This window comes from Malus domestica, chromosome 17 (genome assembly GCF_042453785.1).
Source record: "Malus domestica chromosome 17, GDT2T_hap1".
NCBI lineage: Eukaryota > Viridiplantae > Streptophyta > Magnoliopsida > Rosales > Rosaceae > Malus > Malus domestica.
Window position 1 is genome coordinate 3,594,399 of NC_091677.1, and position 16,608 is coordinate 3,611,006.

General features: G+C 35.2%; 3 protein-coding genes across 3 annotated transcripts; all 3 read right to left on the bottom strand.

Moving 5' to 3' along the window:
* Window positions 1-339: 339 nt before the first annotated feature.
* Window positions 340-2,165, bottom strand: LOC103404440 (large ribosomal subunit protein eL34-like). Its single transcript, XM_008343350.4, has 4 exons — window positions 1,947-2,165; window positions 1,728-1,807; window positions 719-828; window positions 340-611 (listed from the first exon to the last, which is right to left on the bottom strand). Exons 1-4 carry the CDS (start codon window positions 2,023-2,025, stop codon window positions 509-511), a joined length of 372 nt encoding a protein of 123 aa, XP_008341572.1. The 5' UTR covers window positions 2,026-2,165; the 3' UTR covers window positions 340-508.
* Window positions 2,166-2,899: 734 nt separating this feature from the next.
* LOC139193640 (uncharacterized) lies at window positions 2,900-3,281 on the bottom strand. The gene is made up of 2 exons (XM_070817071.1): window positions 3,097-3,281; window positions 2,900-3,029 (listed from the first exon to the last, which is right to left on the bottom strand). Exons 1-2 carry the CDS (start codon window positions 3,279-3,281, stop codon window positions 2,900-2,902), a joined length of 315 nt encoding a protein of 104 aa, XP_070673172.1.
* A 1,307-nt stretch (window positions 3,282-4,588) lies between these two features.
* Window positions 4,589-8,569, bottom strand: LOC103404439 (uncharacterized). Its single transcript, XM_008343349.4, has 5 exons — window positions 8,085-8,569; window positions 6,725-7,959; window positions 5,317-5,733; window positions 4,993-5,225; window positions 4,589-4,891 (listed from the first exon to the last, which is right to left on the bottom strand). The coding sequence occupies exons 1-5, from the start codon at window positions 8,258-8,260 to the stop codon at window positions 4,640-4,642; spliced, it is 2,313 nt and encodes a 770-aa protein (XP_008341571.3). The 5' UTR covers window positions 8,261-8,569; the 3' UTR covers window positions 4,589-4,639.
* Window positions 8,570-16,608: the final 8,039 nt, after the last annotated feature.

Here is a 16,608-nt window from a genome sequence, read left to right on the forward strand (position 1 = left end):
AAAATATTTTGAAACTATTTCTTAGTATAAATGTAAGTGAATTTTTAAAAAACAGTGAAGTGTTTTTTGTAACTGAAGTGTTTTTTGTAACAAGCACCTGACTTGAGATAATCAACTTGGAAAATATAAAACAATTGAAAAGCAAAAAATGAAAGATTGGACACTAGATAGCAAAATGGTGGTCATTAACCAAAAAATAAACATCTCCTGTAAATTAAAGTAGTTTACAATATCATCGTCATCATCCACGAGAATTTTAGAATAGCATAAAATTTGCACTGAAAAACAAACTGAAGCATTGCCATTTACCAGTAAAAAGATAAAGATAAACGAACAAGATTATCACAAAGGAAGAAACAGGGAATTAGTTATCATTGAAACGAAATTAACCGAGTAGACGAGCAACACATAACAATAAAAGCATCCCAAATCTCAGATCCAAATTCATCAATCAACAAAACCTAACGACAAAATCTCGCTCATTTCTTATAATTCATTCAAACGACTATCAATGTTTGGCTCCTTTCTCCGCCTGCCTTTCCTTAGCCTTTTGAATCTTCAAAACCTTCTTCACGATCTTTTGCTCTTCGACCAAGAAAGCTCGAATGATCCTGCATACAAAATGAACAATAAAAACTCAATGCAATGCCTTAATTACTACCATACAAAAATTATAATACCAGCGCATCCAACAATCAGAATGTTCGCGTTAATTTACCTCTCCCTAACTGCACCTCCAGACAATACACCACCATAGGCCCGGTTCACAGTCCTGCGGTTCCTAGATAATCTAGACCTCTTGTACTCAGCAGGTCTCAAGTGAGGAATCTGCAAGGAAACCAAAATTACTATCAGCCACAGTTACCATCCAATATTCACTCCAACGTTCAATCTTTCAAATATCATATAAAGCTGGATGAAACGAACAAATGTACAATCAATTTGTCAAAACTCCAGTCATTCTCATTTTTAAGGGTTCAATTTTTTAAGAAAACTAAAAACACCAGAGTTAATGCAGAGCATATCACCCAACAGAAGAACAAACCCACACAAAAGCCCCACATGAAACGCAAGTTTTTGAAAAGATTATACAAATATAATTTATATGCATGTAGGAGAGTCCCTACCAAAAAAATGCATTTGAGAGTGCTGCGTATGTTAAAGTTCAAAACTAAGAGCATGCTTAAACAAAAATTGAAAAAACAAAATGTCAGTGCATGGCTATCTTCCGAAGTGGTAATGGCAGTGACACTGCTCCGCGGGAAGATAGGATATGACACCACCATCAACGGAGGAGCTTCCAACAAGAGCTGGGAGGACCATCAACGTCAACAAGTCTATATGCGACGTTATTAACATTTGGAATTTAAAAGCATAAGTTGCCTGCTCCAAGTTAGGGAATGATCAATTCCCTCGTCACAAACCTAATAGTACGATTGGATTCAAAAGAACGAGTTTTTTTATGTACCCGGTATCAGTCCTAATCTGAAAACATTCATTTGGACTTTGGAGTTCATGTTCGAAATTCAAATACTTCTAGCTAGTCTCCCACAAATTCATACACCCCAACAAATCATTCATCAAACAAATACAATCACACACATTCTTGCGTTCACATCATAAACCTAACCAAATTGCTCAGTCAAACAAATACATACATACACATACACATTCATATACAATCGCATATACAGATACTGAACAATCAAACGAAAGCAAAGACATACCCCTTGGATTCTCTTGCCGGTAACAGGGCATTTGGGACCGCTGGCTCTCTTCTTGGTGGTCTGATAGATCAATTTCCCCCCTAACATTCAACACGCACAAAACCAACTCAACCAAACCAATCAAACGACACCATAAACAAAACCAGCAAAACCCTAATTGAATATTCGATCAGATTTCCAGAAGCAAATTGGGAATGCAAACGGTGCAAATTATGTTACCGGGAGTTTTGACGATGCGGTGCTGGTTGGACTTGGTGGCGTAGCTGTGACGCTTCCGGTACGTGAGCCGCTGCACCATTTTTGGAATGCTCGTTTAGCTCGGTTGCCTCTCTCTCTGTCAGTGCGATCGACTGCAACAAAAGGGTTGCCTATGGACGATGAGAGCGGTTAAATAGGGTTTTCGAAGGCCGAGAAACCCTAGATCGGATGGCTGTGGAGAGATTTTAAGTATTGGACGGTGAGGATTTAAAATTGGTTAAGTTAATGGGCCGGGTCTAAAAAGAAAAGAGACGGGCCTGAACTTAAGAGTCCCACGCTGATCCGTAATAAAGGGGGTAATCCAATCACACAGCCCATTGGGCTTTATAGATTGGCAGATCCACCGAAAATTCGACAAAACCGGACTAAACCGGCATATCTGGTTTGGTGTGGCTTTTCTTGTTAATTTTCCTTTTCAGTACTAAATCGAACCAGATTAGTCGGTCTAGTTTAAAATTTGGGTTGTGTTGTTTCTGGATCATGAACCGAACCGATCATGTTTTTCAAAACTTGGTCATAACAACCCTCACAATATATGACACCCCAAATGAGATGTAAAATTCAATGTTTGGTCCTAATCTCGAGTCTTACGCTTTGTTTGGTATTGTTTTTTTCATTAAAAACTGCTTAACTTTAACTTTAAAGTTAAGCAGTAAAAAAATGTTTGGTAAAAGTAAAAGATCCTGCCTATTTTAAAAGTAATGGGTTCCAAATAATAGCTTTTAAAAACAACCATTGTAACTTCATTAAATTTTTTTAAATGACATTGTTTAGCCTTCCACACACATTCTATCCCTTAGAGAATAAAGTAAACGTTACTATCTACCACTACAAATAATAACCTTACACCATCACCGCCATTACAACCACCATTTTTATCACCACCACCACCATAACCACAACCTCCACCACTATCAATCACTATCATCTTTGTCAACACCATCACTACCTTCACTGCCACCGCCGCCACCACCACTACTACCACCATTACCACCATTGCTACCATCATCGATGCTGCCATCGCCACCACCACCACCATCATTACTGCAACCGCCACCATTGCACCACAACTACAACTACCATTACCACCATCATTGCCGCCACCGCCAACACAACCCCCATAATCGCAATCGCCACCACTGCCAGTGCCTTACCACCATTGTTACCTTTCCACCACAGCCAACACATCCCACTATTAGCACCACCACCACCACCACCACCTCCACCGCAACCACCACCACCATTACCACCACTGTTGTCGTCGCCCCCACTCCTACTATTATGTTCATTTGTCATTGTATACAATTATATCACCTTCACATTGAATTTTACCAAACGATTTTGCGTTGCTTTTTATACTCACAACATTTTTAAAATTCAGTTAACCAAGCGCATCTGCTTTATTTTACAACTGATCATTCTTAAAGTACAACGAAAACAATTTTTTAAAAAGGCATAGTAATCCTAAACTGGGCCTTAGTCTGACTAATGGTCCAGTAGAATTTATTCTACATATGACGGGTTGAATCCTCTCTCTCGTCTCTCTTTAACAACCATCTAACTCATTAACCATATCGGTTTGCTAATAAAAAGACCAAACACTCTCTCACATAGTTGGAAAAAAAAAATCTTAATGTGATATAAAAATAGAAGGAAAAAAAAATCTTGCAACCTAATTAAAATCATTACTTAGGACTCGTTTGTAAATACTTTTAAAATGACTGAAATCATTTTTAGAGAAAAAAATTTGGGTTCTAAAAGCACTTAAGTGTTTCTTGCAAAAAGACACCAGTTATGTACTTCTTGTAAGAAGTACTTCAAATACTTTTGAAAAATAGTTCCAAACTAGTACTTAATTGGTTATCGAAACACCACATTAAGTTGTTGTTAACTACCTAGCCACCAACCATTACAAAAAGTTAATAGGTAAGTTAATTTACTTGAGGAAAGGTATAGCATCATTGAAATTTTAAATTTTGACCAAGTAAATGTTCATTACGATGACACTACAACTTACGAACCCAACGGCGTGGGCACCTCATCTTTGCCGCCAGATTTATGTTTCGTCTGCTGCCTAGAGACTTCACATTACCACCGCCATACATATTTTTCAACCTTTCAAAATATGAACAATAAGCATGTATGCGTTGACTCGTTAGGGCTGGTTTGGAGTTACGTAAATTTTTTATAAAATAACTTTTTTTTTAAAGTTTGAGTTTTAATTGTGTTTGGTAAATAAAAATAATAATTTTTTTTTTTTAAATCATGAGTTCAAAATAGCATGAAATAGAAGCAATTGTACATATGCTTCTCAAAAAAGCGTTTTTGTCATTGGAGGCAAGTGAATTGTACCAACTACTATAAGTTTTATCTTGACAATTCTACCTCTACCATTCTTTTCGCTAAAAGTCCTATAGTTTACCAAACATTTGGCTGTTTTTTTTTTCCTCACTTTATTCGCACAAAAGCAGATTTAAAAATAGCACTACAGCCCTTAGTCAAGTCATTGTGCTCGCAATTTTATTTGCAAATTTGAAATCTTTTCCTCGTATATTAATGTAAATTAAAATATCGCTTTGATGAGAAAATATGAACAATCATAGTTGGGAAGCTAATATTACTTCTTTGGTTAGACAAAAGTTTGGCTACTATTGCTAGCATGGAAATAGCAAGATGGAAGGATCTACGCGGAGCTTTCGGTTCACAAAATTTATCTTGCTCAACTTATTGCGGCACCACACTAGTTGCTCTGTTGTAATATTCGACATGTTCAAAACCCTAGCTACTAATTTCATGTCAACTTGGGAGAAGAAGCAGAGGTGATCTGTGCCTACATCCCCATGCTTTTTCAATCTCTTTAGTATGCAGTTCCCACTCCTCAATATTTCTCTTAGCTTCATCTTTTTCTGCATTTCAAAGTACAAGTTAACTTCATCGTTAGGTGAAATCGAAACATGAAAAGTCGTGAAACGGAATGACATGTTATATTGTCTGATATGAAACGTACATTGTGAAGATCTGTTTGGATCTCTATGTAAAGCTTCAAATCCGATTCTTCAAGCTCTTCTTCTGGTCTTCTCTTTCGACATGCAAGCGTACAATTAGCATGTTTATCAGCTCGAATGAATCTCCAAATCGTCCTTATTGATTCTTCGAGTATCTCTACTAGAATGTTGCTTGTAATTGCACCATCATCTTTGCCTTTTCTTCTTGCTTTCTTTCTCTCCTTTAAATTGTCCCCTGCAGTGCCATACACTTCTATTAGTTTAAATAAATCAAACCTTCAACATCCCTAAGTAAACACAACACTTAATCTAAACTTTTTAATCACCTCTAATCGCCGGAACTTGAAGAAGATTGCGCGTGATGCATCGATTCTTGACGTAATTTTCAACCCTAGGCCCTTGATAACATTCATTCTCTACAAATCTATGCAAGTGCACTTGGAACTGTTGGAATTCGCCCGCGACCGCATTGTACGAACCAATTTCAGACGGAGCCGATTCCCAAAGCTTGACGGCCTTCTCATACTGCCATTGAAGGATCTCCCAAGAAAGGCACAACTGCCCCACATAAACCACTTCTAATTCACCATGCAATTCTGTAATAAGCTTCACCATTGGGTCGGAATCCGAATCCTTTTTCGGTTTGCATCCCCAAAAAATCTGTGAGAGAAAGGATGGGATTGCCGGAGCTGAGGACTTGGAGCTCGGAAACGACTGAAGTGGATCCTTGGACTGCAAGAAACCTACACATTTGGATTTTCATAAAACACATGAGAAATTAAGATCATGTGAACTAAATATAGTTAGCATAAAAACAACATAGAGCATCTAGCAATTAGCATAACCCAAAAGTCAATTTAATTTAGGCCCCGTTTGGGATTGAGGTGATTTTAAAAAAAGCCACTGTGAAAAAAAGCTGAGGGTCATTTTTGTGTTTGGTAAACTGAAAAAAAAGGGCTTATTTTGGAAGCTGCTGTGAGAATAAGCTGAAAATCAAAGGAAAAGCTGAAGCTGCTATTTGCTGCTTTGAAAAAAAGCCAGTTTTTTCAAAGCACATGGAGCTACAGTGCTCCTTTAATGAAAAGACACACTATCATCCTGCTTTTTTTTCCAAAAGCACTTTCACAAAAAAGTTTACCAAACACTCTACTGGCTTTATTTCACAGCCGCTTATTCTCACAGCACAGCCGCTTATTCTCACAGCAGCTTTTTTTCAAAGCACAGCAATACCAAACCAGCCCTTAATAATTACAGATTAACTTTTCATACGCATGAATTTCTGCATAGAGGAAACCAACAAACAAAATGGTGGAGCACAAAAGCACTTACATAATTAGACTGGGGGAGCTTAAAGATTAGCATGCTCAGATGGTGCTAATTAAACATAAATTAAGGGGCACATCCACTATGTAATGTGCTTTTAGACAATATTTAAACAGGTACACATGCAAAAGTGTTTTTTTTTTTTGGAAAAGTGTTTACACAATTGAGAACTAACAATTTTCTAACTTCTAACTAGGTCATGTAAATTTACTTTTATGTAAGCAGGCTCATGCTTCTTTCATGATCAACTAACCTGATTTAGGAGGTCCTAATTAGGTTGAATTAAACATACCGATGAATCGAATGGATTACAACAGTTTGAAAATAAGAAGAAGAAAATTTGGGAAGAAAACACGAACAAAATGATTTGAAACTATGAAGACGTTAATCGAAATTGAAGAAAAAACTGACCTATTGCATATAACTTCTGGTAATTCAAAATGTCGAATTTTCGCATGTGTTCTCTGTAACTTCTGTGGAACTTCTGAAGTTCTCCCATTCTATCACCTTGATGGATTTTTTCATCGATCTTCCATGGCTTCAAATCATCCATATTCGGGGACTCGGATTCTTCAAGAATGGTAGGCAGGCCAGTAGCTCTGACTTTGTTGAGCTCCATTTTCAACTGTTCTATCAAATCCTGGTGTTCCCACAATGTTTCCAATGTGTTTGAATCCTCGGAAGCATTAGGTATCAAACAACGAACATCGGGGTTTTCAGCATTTTTGAAACCCTGAATTGGTTTTTCGTCTTTGCTACTAAACCCTTTTGGATTCGAGCTGCTGGACAACTCTTCCAATTCTTGAATTTGTTCGTGTATATCTTCATCTTCATCATCGAAACAATCAGACTCGTACCCCATATCGAAATTCTCAAGCTGGTCATTTCTTTCCTCAGAATCTGCTACAGACAAAAACCCCAGATTAGGAGAGCCAGTAGAAGCACAATCATAATCTGAAGCAACAAAGTCCTTTTCTGACAAGAACTTAACTTCATGCGAATCAACTTTCTCGCAATCTGAATCGCTTTCAAGACTCCCCACTCGCTCTTCATCCAAATGAGGATCTTCCGTCAGCGATATCTTATCAGACTCTTCATCTTCCTCCCATTCCTCACCTGCAAATTCCTGAGTAATTTGCTCATGATCACCTCCTTCTTCGACGGTAAAGGTTGCAACTTTAGCTTCTTCCACGAAGCAACTCACAACCTCTTCGACTTTGAATTCGTATTTTCTGCTGCTGCTGTTTATGAATTCTGGTTCTACTTTGAATAGGTTAAACTTGTCAGCCATAAACTCAAACTCTCTATTGCTTCTGCTTAATATTTCTTTAGTCTGGTACTCGAATTTAAATACAAAACTCTGCTTCGACGCCTCTCCATCATCAGCTTCACCAAACTCTGAATCTCCATGGCTTTTCGAAATCTCGGAATCAGCTTTCTCAGGCAGAGCTTCTGGCTCAGCCGGATTATTCGATACCGTTTGATTGGTTTCTTCAGAAGCAGAGCTAGGACAACAAGAATCCGATTTTCCAGGCAGAGCTTCTGTCTCAACAAGATTATTATTCGATACCATTTGATCGGTTTCTTCAGAAACAGGGCCAGAACAACAATAATTGTTCATCCAATAACTCTCACCATTAACAAAACTGCAACAAAAACAAACACAAAAATAAGTTTCTGACCGAATAAAAAAGTATATTAACTACAAAACCCTGCTGGAAATTCATCTAAAAACATCAGAAGTACAAAACCCAACTGGGAATTTGAGTACCTGACTCTGAGGAAGAACTTGCTGAAAAATCTGAACAGAGCAAGCAAGAGGGAAGAGACAGAGAGGGTTAAAAACCTAGGAGAAGGAGGCGTATATGAGTAAAAACCCCCACCAGAAAAACCCATATTCCTGAAATCAAAGTGGGTATGTAGCAAAGAATTAATTAAGGCACCCATCAGTGAAGAAATCCATCGATCAATCGCTTTATCTCAGTTTTAAGAAAAAATACAGAGGAGTTTCATGCAGGCTCTGATTCACACGTTGAATTTTTAGGGAGGAATGGACTTCCCACCTGTAAAAGTGGGAAAATTCATGCTAGTGCTCGAAAGGGTTGCATGGAATGGGATTCCGAGAGGTGGAAATCTGACCTAATTAGTGAGATTTAAGGGGGATTTGGAAGCAAATGTTTTTGGGGGGGAGAAAAGAACGTGTCAGCGACTTGGGGTTGAAGTTGAACTAATCGTCTTATGGTTTAGAAAAAGGATAGAATTGGGTGAGATTGAAAGCTTACGTTTTTATGGATTTTGTTTGTTTGTTTCTCTCCTTAATTTCGAGTGTAAATTTCATTTGGCAGTGGGAAAAGGAAGTATTTTTAATTTTATTTTGACAAATCCTAAATAAGATGGGGTATCTTTTAGATTTGTTAAAAAAGAGAGTTTTTTAATACAAAATCATTTTTGCACCCTCGTTTTTGTGCTCTATATATGTAATTTCGGTTCATTTTAATATGTATAAAATAGTCATTTAGTAGTAAGGTAGTCTTCGATTCGATATCGTCAAAAACGATTTCAAATTAAATTATTATTGCTAACTTACTATAAAGTTTAACTCTCCCCCACTCATTTGGATAGATAATAGCGAATATGTTAAAACAACAGAGAATTTTATATTTACCCAATTCACAAGTATCTTTTAGGAGAAACCCTTATATTTTAATATAAACCCATTGAACAAATTTATGCAAAGACAAAACATAATTTTGTGATCAAGGATGACAGAGAGAATTCTTTTGTATTTATAAACTATGAATTTAAATCATTAACATACGTTTCTTAAACAAAAATCATTAACATACGTATTGGTTAAGCTAATATTTTTTATTTTTTGCAAAAAAAGAGAGACCTGTTTGTGCTTCGCCACACTATTTAACATTTTGGGGGCTGGAAAAGACTCAGTGGCATTTTAATCTTCTTCTGGCCACCATCATGTGATTCACTAGCATCAAGAATTGAACCCATGGACGTGTCGTGCAGAATACAAATATAGAATTCGTCATCGATTACTGGACCATCCCGTGATAGTTAGCTAATATTTTTTATTTGGTCGTATAATTATGTTGATATGTGGTACAACCGTAGAAGCAACTAATGGCAATGGGAAATGGCCAATGTTCGTCATCTATTCCATCGACATCAACCAAAACAAAAATATAAGACAACCCTAGCTCAATTAATTGGTTTCTTAAGACTATTGTTTTGGCATATTTCAATGGTGGAAGTACTCCAAATTTGTGCTACACTACAGCTATTAGTTATTGTCCCTAAAATTATTATCGTTCTACTTGACTACATAATATGTACTTTTATGCTAACAACGGTTGCCTCGGTTGGTAAGGTCTTTACTTTGTGTGTCGCCCCATCAAAGTTCGAGTCTTGCTGCTAGCAGTCCTCGTTGATATGCGAAATGTAAATTCCTACATAAATTCCTACTGGTAACAGCTAGCAGATGTCATGTGTAAGTCCTTCCAGCTCGAGGTTATGAGTTTGTTCTGGTACTGGCAATGAGAGTAACAATCTCTCCCTAAACTTTTTGTTACAAAAAAAAAAAAAATCTATACTTTTATAGATTTTTATTATTACAAAACCAGTGCTTCATATATCTTGAAAAATAACTTCTCTTTGATAATAGTGCCATTGGTTATCTGCACTCTAACCTTGTCACAGATTATGAATGTAAATCACTACACCCGAGATCCTGTGTTTGATTTTTGTGTTTCCCAACATTACTTGCACCGAGAACCGATTCTCTTTTCTTTAAGGACAGTATGCATAATCAAGTATGTGACAAATTCAGATATGTTTCCACTGGTGATCGAAGTTGAAATTATAATGTTTTGTTTATCTGCCGTCCTAGATTGGCACATCTGAAGGCAATATCTTCCTAAGAACGTGTGAGGCTATCGATAATCTATGCATGCCTAATGGAATTGGTGCCACACGCTTTACAGTATTTGAGTCTTCACAGAGAATGAACGTTATTATATATATGCATGACATACACAAGTCAAAACGAACTTATCCTATATATATGAAGCCTGATTCGTGACATCATTTTTTTTACACAACTTTTGAAGTACGTTTTTATGAGACTCACTTCGTAATGTATTTAACGATCCGAACCATCAAAGATCATGTATACAAAAAATTACCTAAATTTGAAACCATATGACCGTTAGATTAAGAGTTTAGGGTTTCTCTGTATGTATATAATATTAGGGTTTGGAGTTTTATTAAGGTTCATATTTTCTTACCTTCCAAATGCAAAAAATTCTTTTTAATTCCTCATCTTCGTCATTCGTCATCAGCATGAGATTTATAGATGGAGACACATAATACGATGTTGAGGTTCGTTTTCTAGTAGGAGAAGAGGACGATGACCTAATCCCTTGGTAAGAGAAAACAATGAAGCCACCCCCTAGTCAAAATAACCCTTCTTCTAGATCGATTTCTAACGAAACAATGTACGGCACAACGCGGCCAGCTCCAATGTCGTATGTGTAGTCGTGGACGGTTGCTCGGACATAAATTTATTGTAACGAGGGGCATGAATGAAAAACTCTACGAGACAATTCATCAAACACTTTACTTTTGTGTTAGTGCAATACTCAAATGTGAGTGAGAGAGAGTACATATGAGAAGCGTCTCAAAAAGTGTTCATATTAATGATATTAAAAGATTGTCACATCTGCAATCAAACTATTTATGGAAAATGATCATTTTTTTTGTATTATCTGTATTTTTTCAATCCCAAATTAACAATTTCGAAACGAAAAAGGGTAATGATATAATATTCTTTGAAAAATCAACTAGAAACTAACCAAATACAAAATTTAACGTAATGTTATACTTATTTCCGAATACGATGTCACTATACATGCATATGGAAAAGAATTTTTCGGACTTATTTTTTCCCTCTACGCTTTTTTTTTCCTTCTATTCCTTAGTTCATATTTGTTCGGTTCAACGCTTAGAAAGAAGAGAAAAGTGCATGCGAGAAAAAGAAAACTCAAAAATCATTTCTCATGCCTTAAATATCCCCATCTTGGATTCAGTATGAATCAATCTTTGCTTCGTGAAAAAAGATGGGAAACAAACCCTAACTCCACATAATGCTTATGCATTCTGGTGTGGTTTCGATCTCCACTGTTCCCCATTTTTCTAACATTTAACTATTTAACCTACCAACGTTATTGTTCGTAAAAAAGAAACAAAAACAAAAAAAAACTAGGGAGTTTTAACAAAACACTTCAGGTACTGTTCACTTTTAACGAAAAACCACATTTATACTTTTTCCTGATACTATTCACTATACCTTTAAAAATAATTTTTCATTAAAAGAAAAGTTTTTTTGAACTTTTCGTTAGTTTTCCTAAAAAACTAACCCTTATATCTTCCCAAACGCACTCTCTCTTCTTTGTTATATTTGAAGCCCATTGACGGGGTTTTTCAGCTCACAATCCGGCCATATCCTTTTCATTTCACCTTGGGCTCAAAATGGTCCATTCAATTGGGGTTTGAATTGGGCTTACATAGGCTGCTTGGAGCAAGTCATGGGACAACCCTACACATATTGAATGAGATGGAACTGGACTTGGATATATATGAATATATGCATATATATAAAATGAAAACTGTTATTAGCATTCAAAAAATTTCATTCTACATTTCTCATAAACTCTTCATAATTGTATTTTTTTAAGGAATTTTTTTTTGAAATATCATATGAACTTGTAAGCATTTTTTAATTTGTCATATAAACTAAAATTTAAGCAATTTGTCATACCAACTTTTGAAACCATTAATTTGTCATCTCTCCCTAATTTCGTTAAGTTTTCCATTCAATATAAGTCATGTTGTGCACATGACTTGTGTTTAGGGTTATTTTGGTCATTCTAATACCTTACTTCCCTTTGACAAAAAACGGTAGGGTTTCTTAGGCAATGGAACAATATCTTTGATATGATAACAATGGAATGATCATGCAATGCACTGCCTTCTTGTTATTCCAAATATGTAATGATACATAAGTGGGAGTTTACATTTTAGCATGTCACAAAGGCATAATTTCATACGGGCTCTATAAATGAGAAACAAGTTGATGTTTTGTGCCATAAATGGATTTGTAAATGCATATGTGCTAAAGAAAAGTAAAAATTTTAATTGCTTCTATTAAAGAAAAGTAAAAAACTTATGAAAAGATATTAAAATGACCTAAATAACCCTAAACACAAGTCATGTGCCCACATGACTTATAGTGGATGGAAAACTTAAAGAGTTAGGGTGAGATGACAAATTAATGATTTTGTAAAGTTGGTATGAAAAATTGCTTACATTTTAGTTTATATGACAAATTGAAAAATATGAACAAGTTCATATATTGACATTTCAATTTTTTTTTAATTATAGAAAATTTGGAGTACAAAATGAGTTTTTTAGCTCACGTGGCTCGTCGATGCTTTTGCTTACGAAAGAAACAAGACAACCTTATGTTTGGGTCGATAAGAAACAAACTAAACTTGAAAGATGTCTTATGTTCGAATTCTTTTGTCTTCATTGCTTAAAAACAGGTAATGGTTTTTCTTGTTTATATAGAACTAAGTTTTTATGATCGAAACACTACTACTCCTATTGAAATTTAATTATTCATTTGCCAACTACTGCTCCCGTGCCTATGAGTGGTACCTCATTCTATTGACTTGACATGCGGCATACCATTTTGGAATGGAAGAGAGTTCAGTCGACGGAATTTTCTACTCGATCTGATCATATCATTATGTGATATGTCCAATGAAACCAAAGAAATAAGTTCATGAGGCCACAATATAACAAGTTCAATGCATATCTTGAAGGTTCAATGCATATCTTGAAGGTTGGAGTTTTATCTCTCACACATATCCACATATATATAAAGATATTAAAGATCATATTTGCTCATCTTTATCCTTAAATACGTACGAGCGAGAATACTTTTTTTATCTTTTTCAAAAGGACCCTTTCAAGGACCGGAAGACTCATAGAGGAATTTCGGGCTCTCCCTGACAACCATCGTGTGATTCACTAGGGTCAAGAATCGAACTCAGAACGTGCCGTGTGAAATACGATCCTGAAATTTGTCCTCAACCATTGGGCCACCCCGTGATGGTTGTACGTGTGAGAATACTTGAATACGTATTGATTTTTCATTTCATATACACCACTAAAGCGTCTTGTAAATTGTGGGAAATAATAATGCACATGAATTTTCTCAGTACTCACCACTTGGACACTTCAAATCTGTATGGACAGTATGGGCATTTTAATCAAAGAAAATAGAAAGTATGGACATGTATTTGTTTCAGTCAACTATACTACTAGAAACCAACACCTTCGTATAAAAAGGTCATGTGTTTGTTTCAGTATGGAGTCTATGGACATGTAGTCCGCCAGAAGAAAAATAAATATAAAAGGTCAAAACAAGAGAAAAATGAGGAAGACCAATACAGAAAACCACCACTCATGGGCATGCACGACTATGGGCCTATAAAATCAATTTGTTTTATTCGAGCAATAGTCTAATATGATTTAAATTACGAAAAAAGAATCTCGAATTTGATTGTAGAAGTAAAAAACACTAAAGTTATACACGAGTTGAATAGAACCATATGCTCAAGTTTGGTTTGTATAAAATTTTGAGCTTGAGCGAAAAGTATCTTGTTTTTTATATGAGTCAAGCTCAAGCGAGCTTAAAGAAATAGAATTCGGTACCAAATTCAAGTTTTGATCTATTTTCTAATTTTAAGGTTGTCTAATCTTGTAACAGAAGTTCGCAAGTTGGAGACACAATCTTAATAAAGGAGTAATGAAACATATAAAAAGCATACAAAAATTTTAAACATATAGTACTGAAAAAAAAAAGTAACTCAATTCTTCAAAAGCAAAATCTCAAACTGATCTTTCGTTCCAAAGGAAACAACCATGCATTTAATCTTCATATACAGTTAACATTTTTTTAAAAGTACATTCAAATTGCAATTAAGTAATTTAACCATTAAAAATTGGACATAAAATCTCAACTACAATGATCTTCGAGATCCTAGTATTTGTATGATTGTATCATATATAAACAAATTACAAACATTCATGCTCCCAAATTTCATCACCCGTATATATATAATCCGCATCAATTATTCACGTACATTGGCAGCAGAAAATATATGGCCAACTGATCATGCATGAGATACTGTCATACAATTGGATCATTTTGTGAATTGTGCAGGCTGCATGATTTAAAAAAAAAAAAAAAAACTAATGATAATGACTTGAAAACTTTGAATTTTAACAAAAATGACAAAATAAATGATAAAGTGAATAGTACAATGATTGACCTTTTAGTGTAAAAATTTAGTTTTTCGTTAAAATGAACAGTACCGGAAACTTTTCGTTAAATTTCTTTAAAAAAAATGCATATATATACAAAGATATCATATATGGAGATTGCAGACTAATTGGAACCACGCGCATCTATAAATTTCCAATCAGAAGAAGGAGAAAGAAGAAGGAATTTTGATTCTGCATATATATTAAAGGGACAATGATTGTTTGCCCTCCCATTTCCGGTGCCCTCCCGTGCTTTCCTGTTTTATGTGGTCACGATTAAGCTACATCAACCTTTTATATTGTTTTTTTATAGAGATAATAAGACAAAAATGAATAGTAATATAAAATGTTGACGTGGTTTAACCGTGACCACACAAATAGGAAGGCACGGGAGGGCAGATAATTCTTGTCCATATTAAAGGGCACATGGAAATTGCAGTATGACAGAATCGGTGACAATTTAGAATTGGCACATGCATGTATAATTTTCTTCTTACACAAACAATTAAACATATGCACAACACAGACATGCATCTGCCATTCTTCTTCTGCTAGGGTTTCGCCTCCTGGTTCCAAATCAGCCCCTTCATTTCCGGATTGACTATACTCGAGAAACCTTTTTATTACATAAAGCTCTATATATTTACAATTAACCGGGCACACGAGAACGTTCTTGCATACAACGCGTGTATACAATTTCGGTGGTAAAAAACAGTAAATGATACAAACAGAAAATGTGACGATTATGAGTAATGATATTCATACCATATTTTTGTATCACATTTTCATATCATCTTAGGTGACATTTGATGTAGATAGCCACATCATTTGAATTAATCGGATTTTTAAATTTAGTTCATTATTTAATAAAATAATAATTAAGAAAAACTAGTTAATTAAATGATGATTGTGGTATACGAGTCTTTCTCCTTCATTTCCTTGGATTTTGCAAATTTTTCAAATGATGTGGCTATCCACATCAGATGTCACCTAAAATGGTATATAAATATGGTATAAAAACATTGTATGAATAACATTACTCGAAGATTATAGGTTGCTATCAATTAACTACATACATCAGAATAATTACATTTTTCACTTTTCAGTATATATTGTAACGGTTTAAAATCGACTTTGAATTTTTACTACTTCAACGACTTGGAAGAAGATTTAGAAACATGTAATTATAGAAGATAATTTGATTATCGACCAAGCTTAAATATTTATGGGGACGGTAGGACCATTAATTAGCCGGTTGAATTAAGTGCAAAGCGCAAAGCCAGGCTTTTCACTCTCTAAACTCTCTATCATCTTCGTTGTTTGATGGATGATACATAAATGAGGGGTCCAAGCTCAAGATAATTACAATCAGGACTAATTAAGATTCCACAAGACCATGCCTCCCAAGGTCCCACCATCCCCTAGTCAAGTCACTTCCCAATGGTAAGAATAACACATGAATCGAAATTGCACGGAGGATTCTCTCTAGATATTCTTTGTAGAGATCTTAGGAATTTTTATATTATAGTCATTTATCGTATATCGTGTGATTAATTTTTGTCAGGTACTATTTGTATTTAATTTTAAATAAAAAAATTCAAATGATTTCTAACTGTACGATGTACGATGAATGATTAGGATGTGAGAATCTCTAGGATCCGGATGAGATCCAAATCCAAATTGCACACTATAGGAACAATAATTTGTAGGGTTTTTATTTTTTTAAGAATTATTTAGCGTAACGGCAAGAAAAAATATACGAAGCCCAAAAAGTGAATAGCTAAGTAATTTTGTTGTTTCTTTTGACACAAGCAATTTTGGAGACGAAAAATCAAATACATACTTTCAAGTGTGTGGATAAATGTTGCCTTGCTTACAAGAATGGAAAA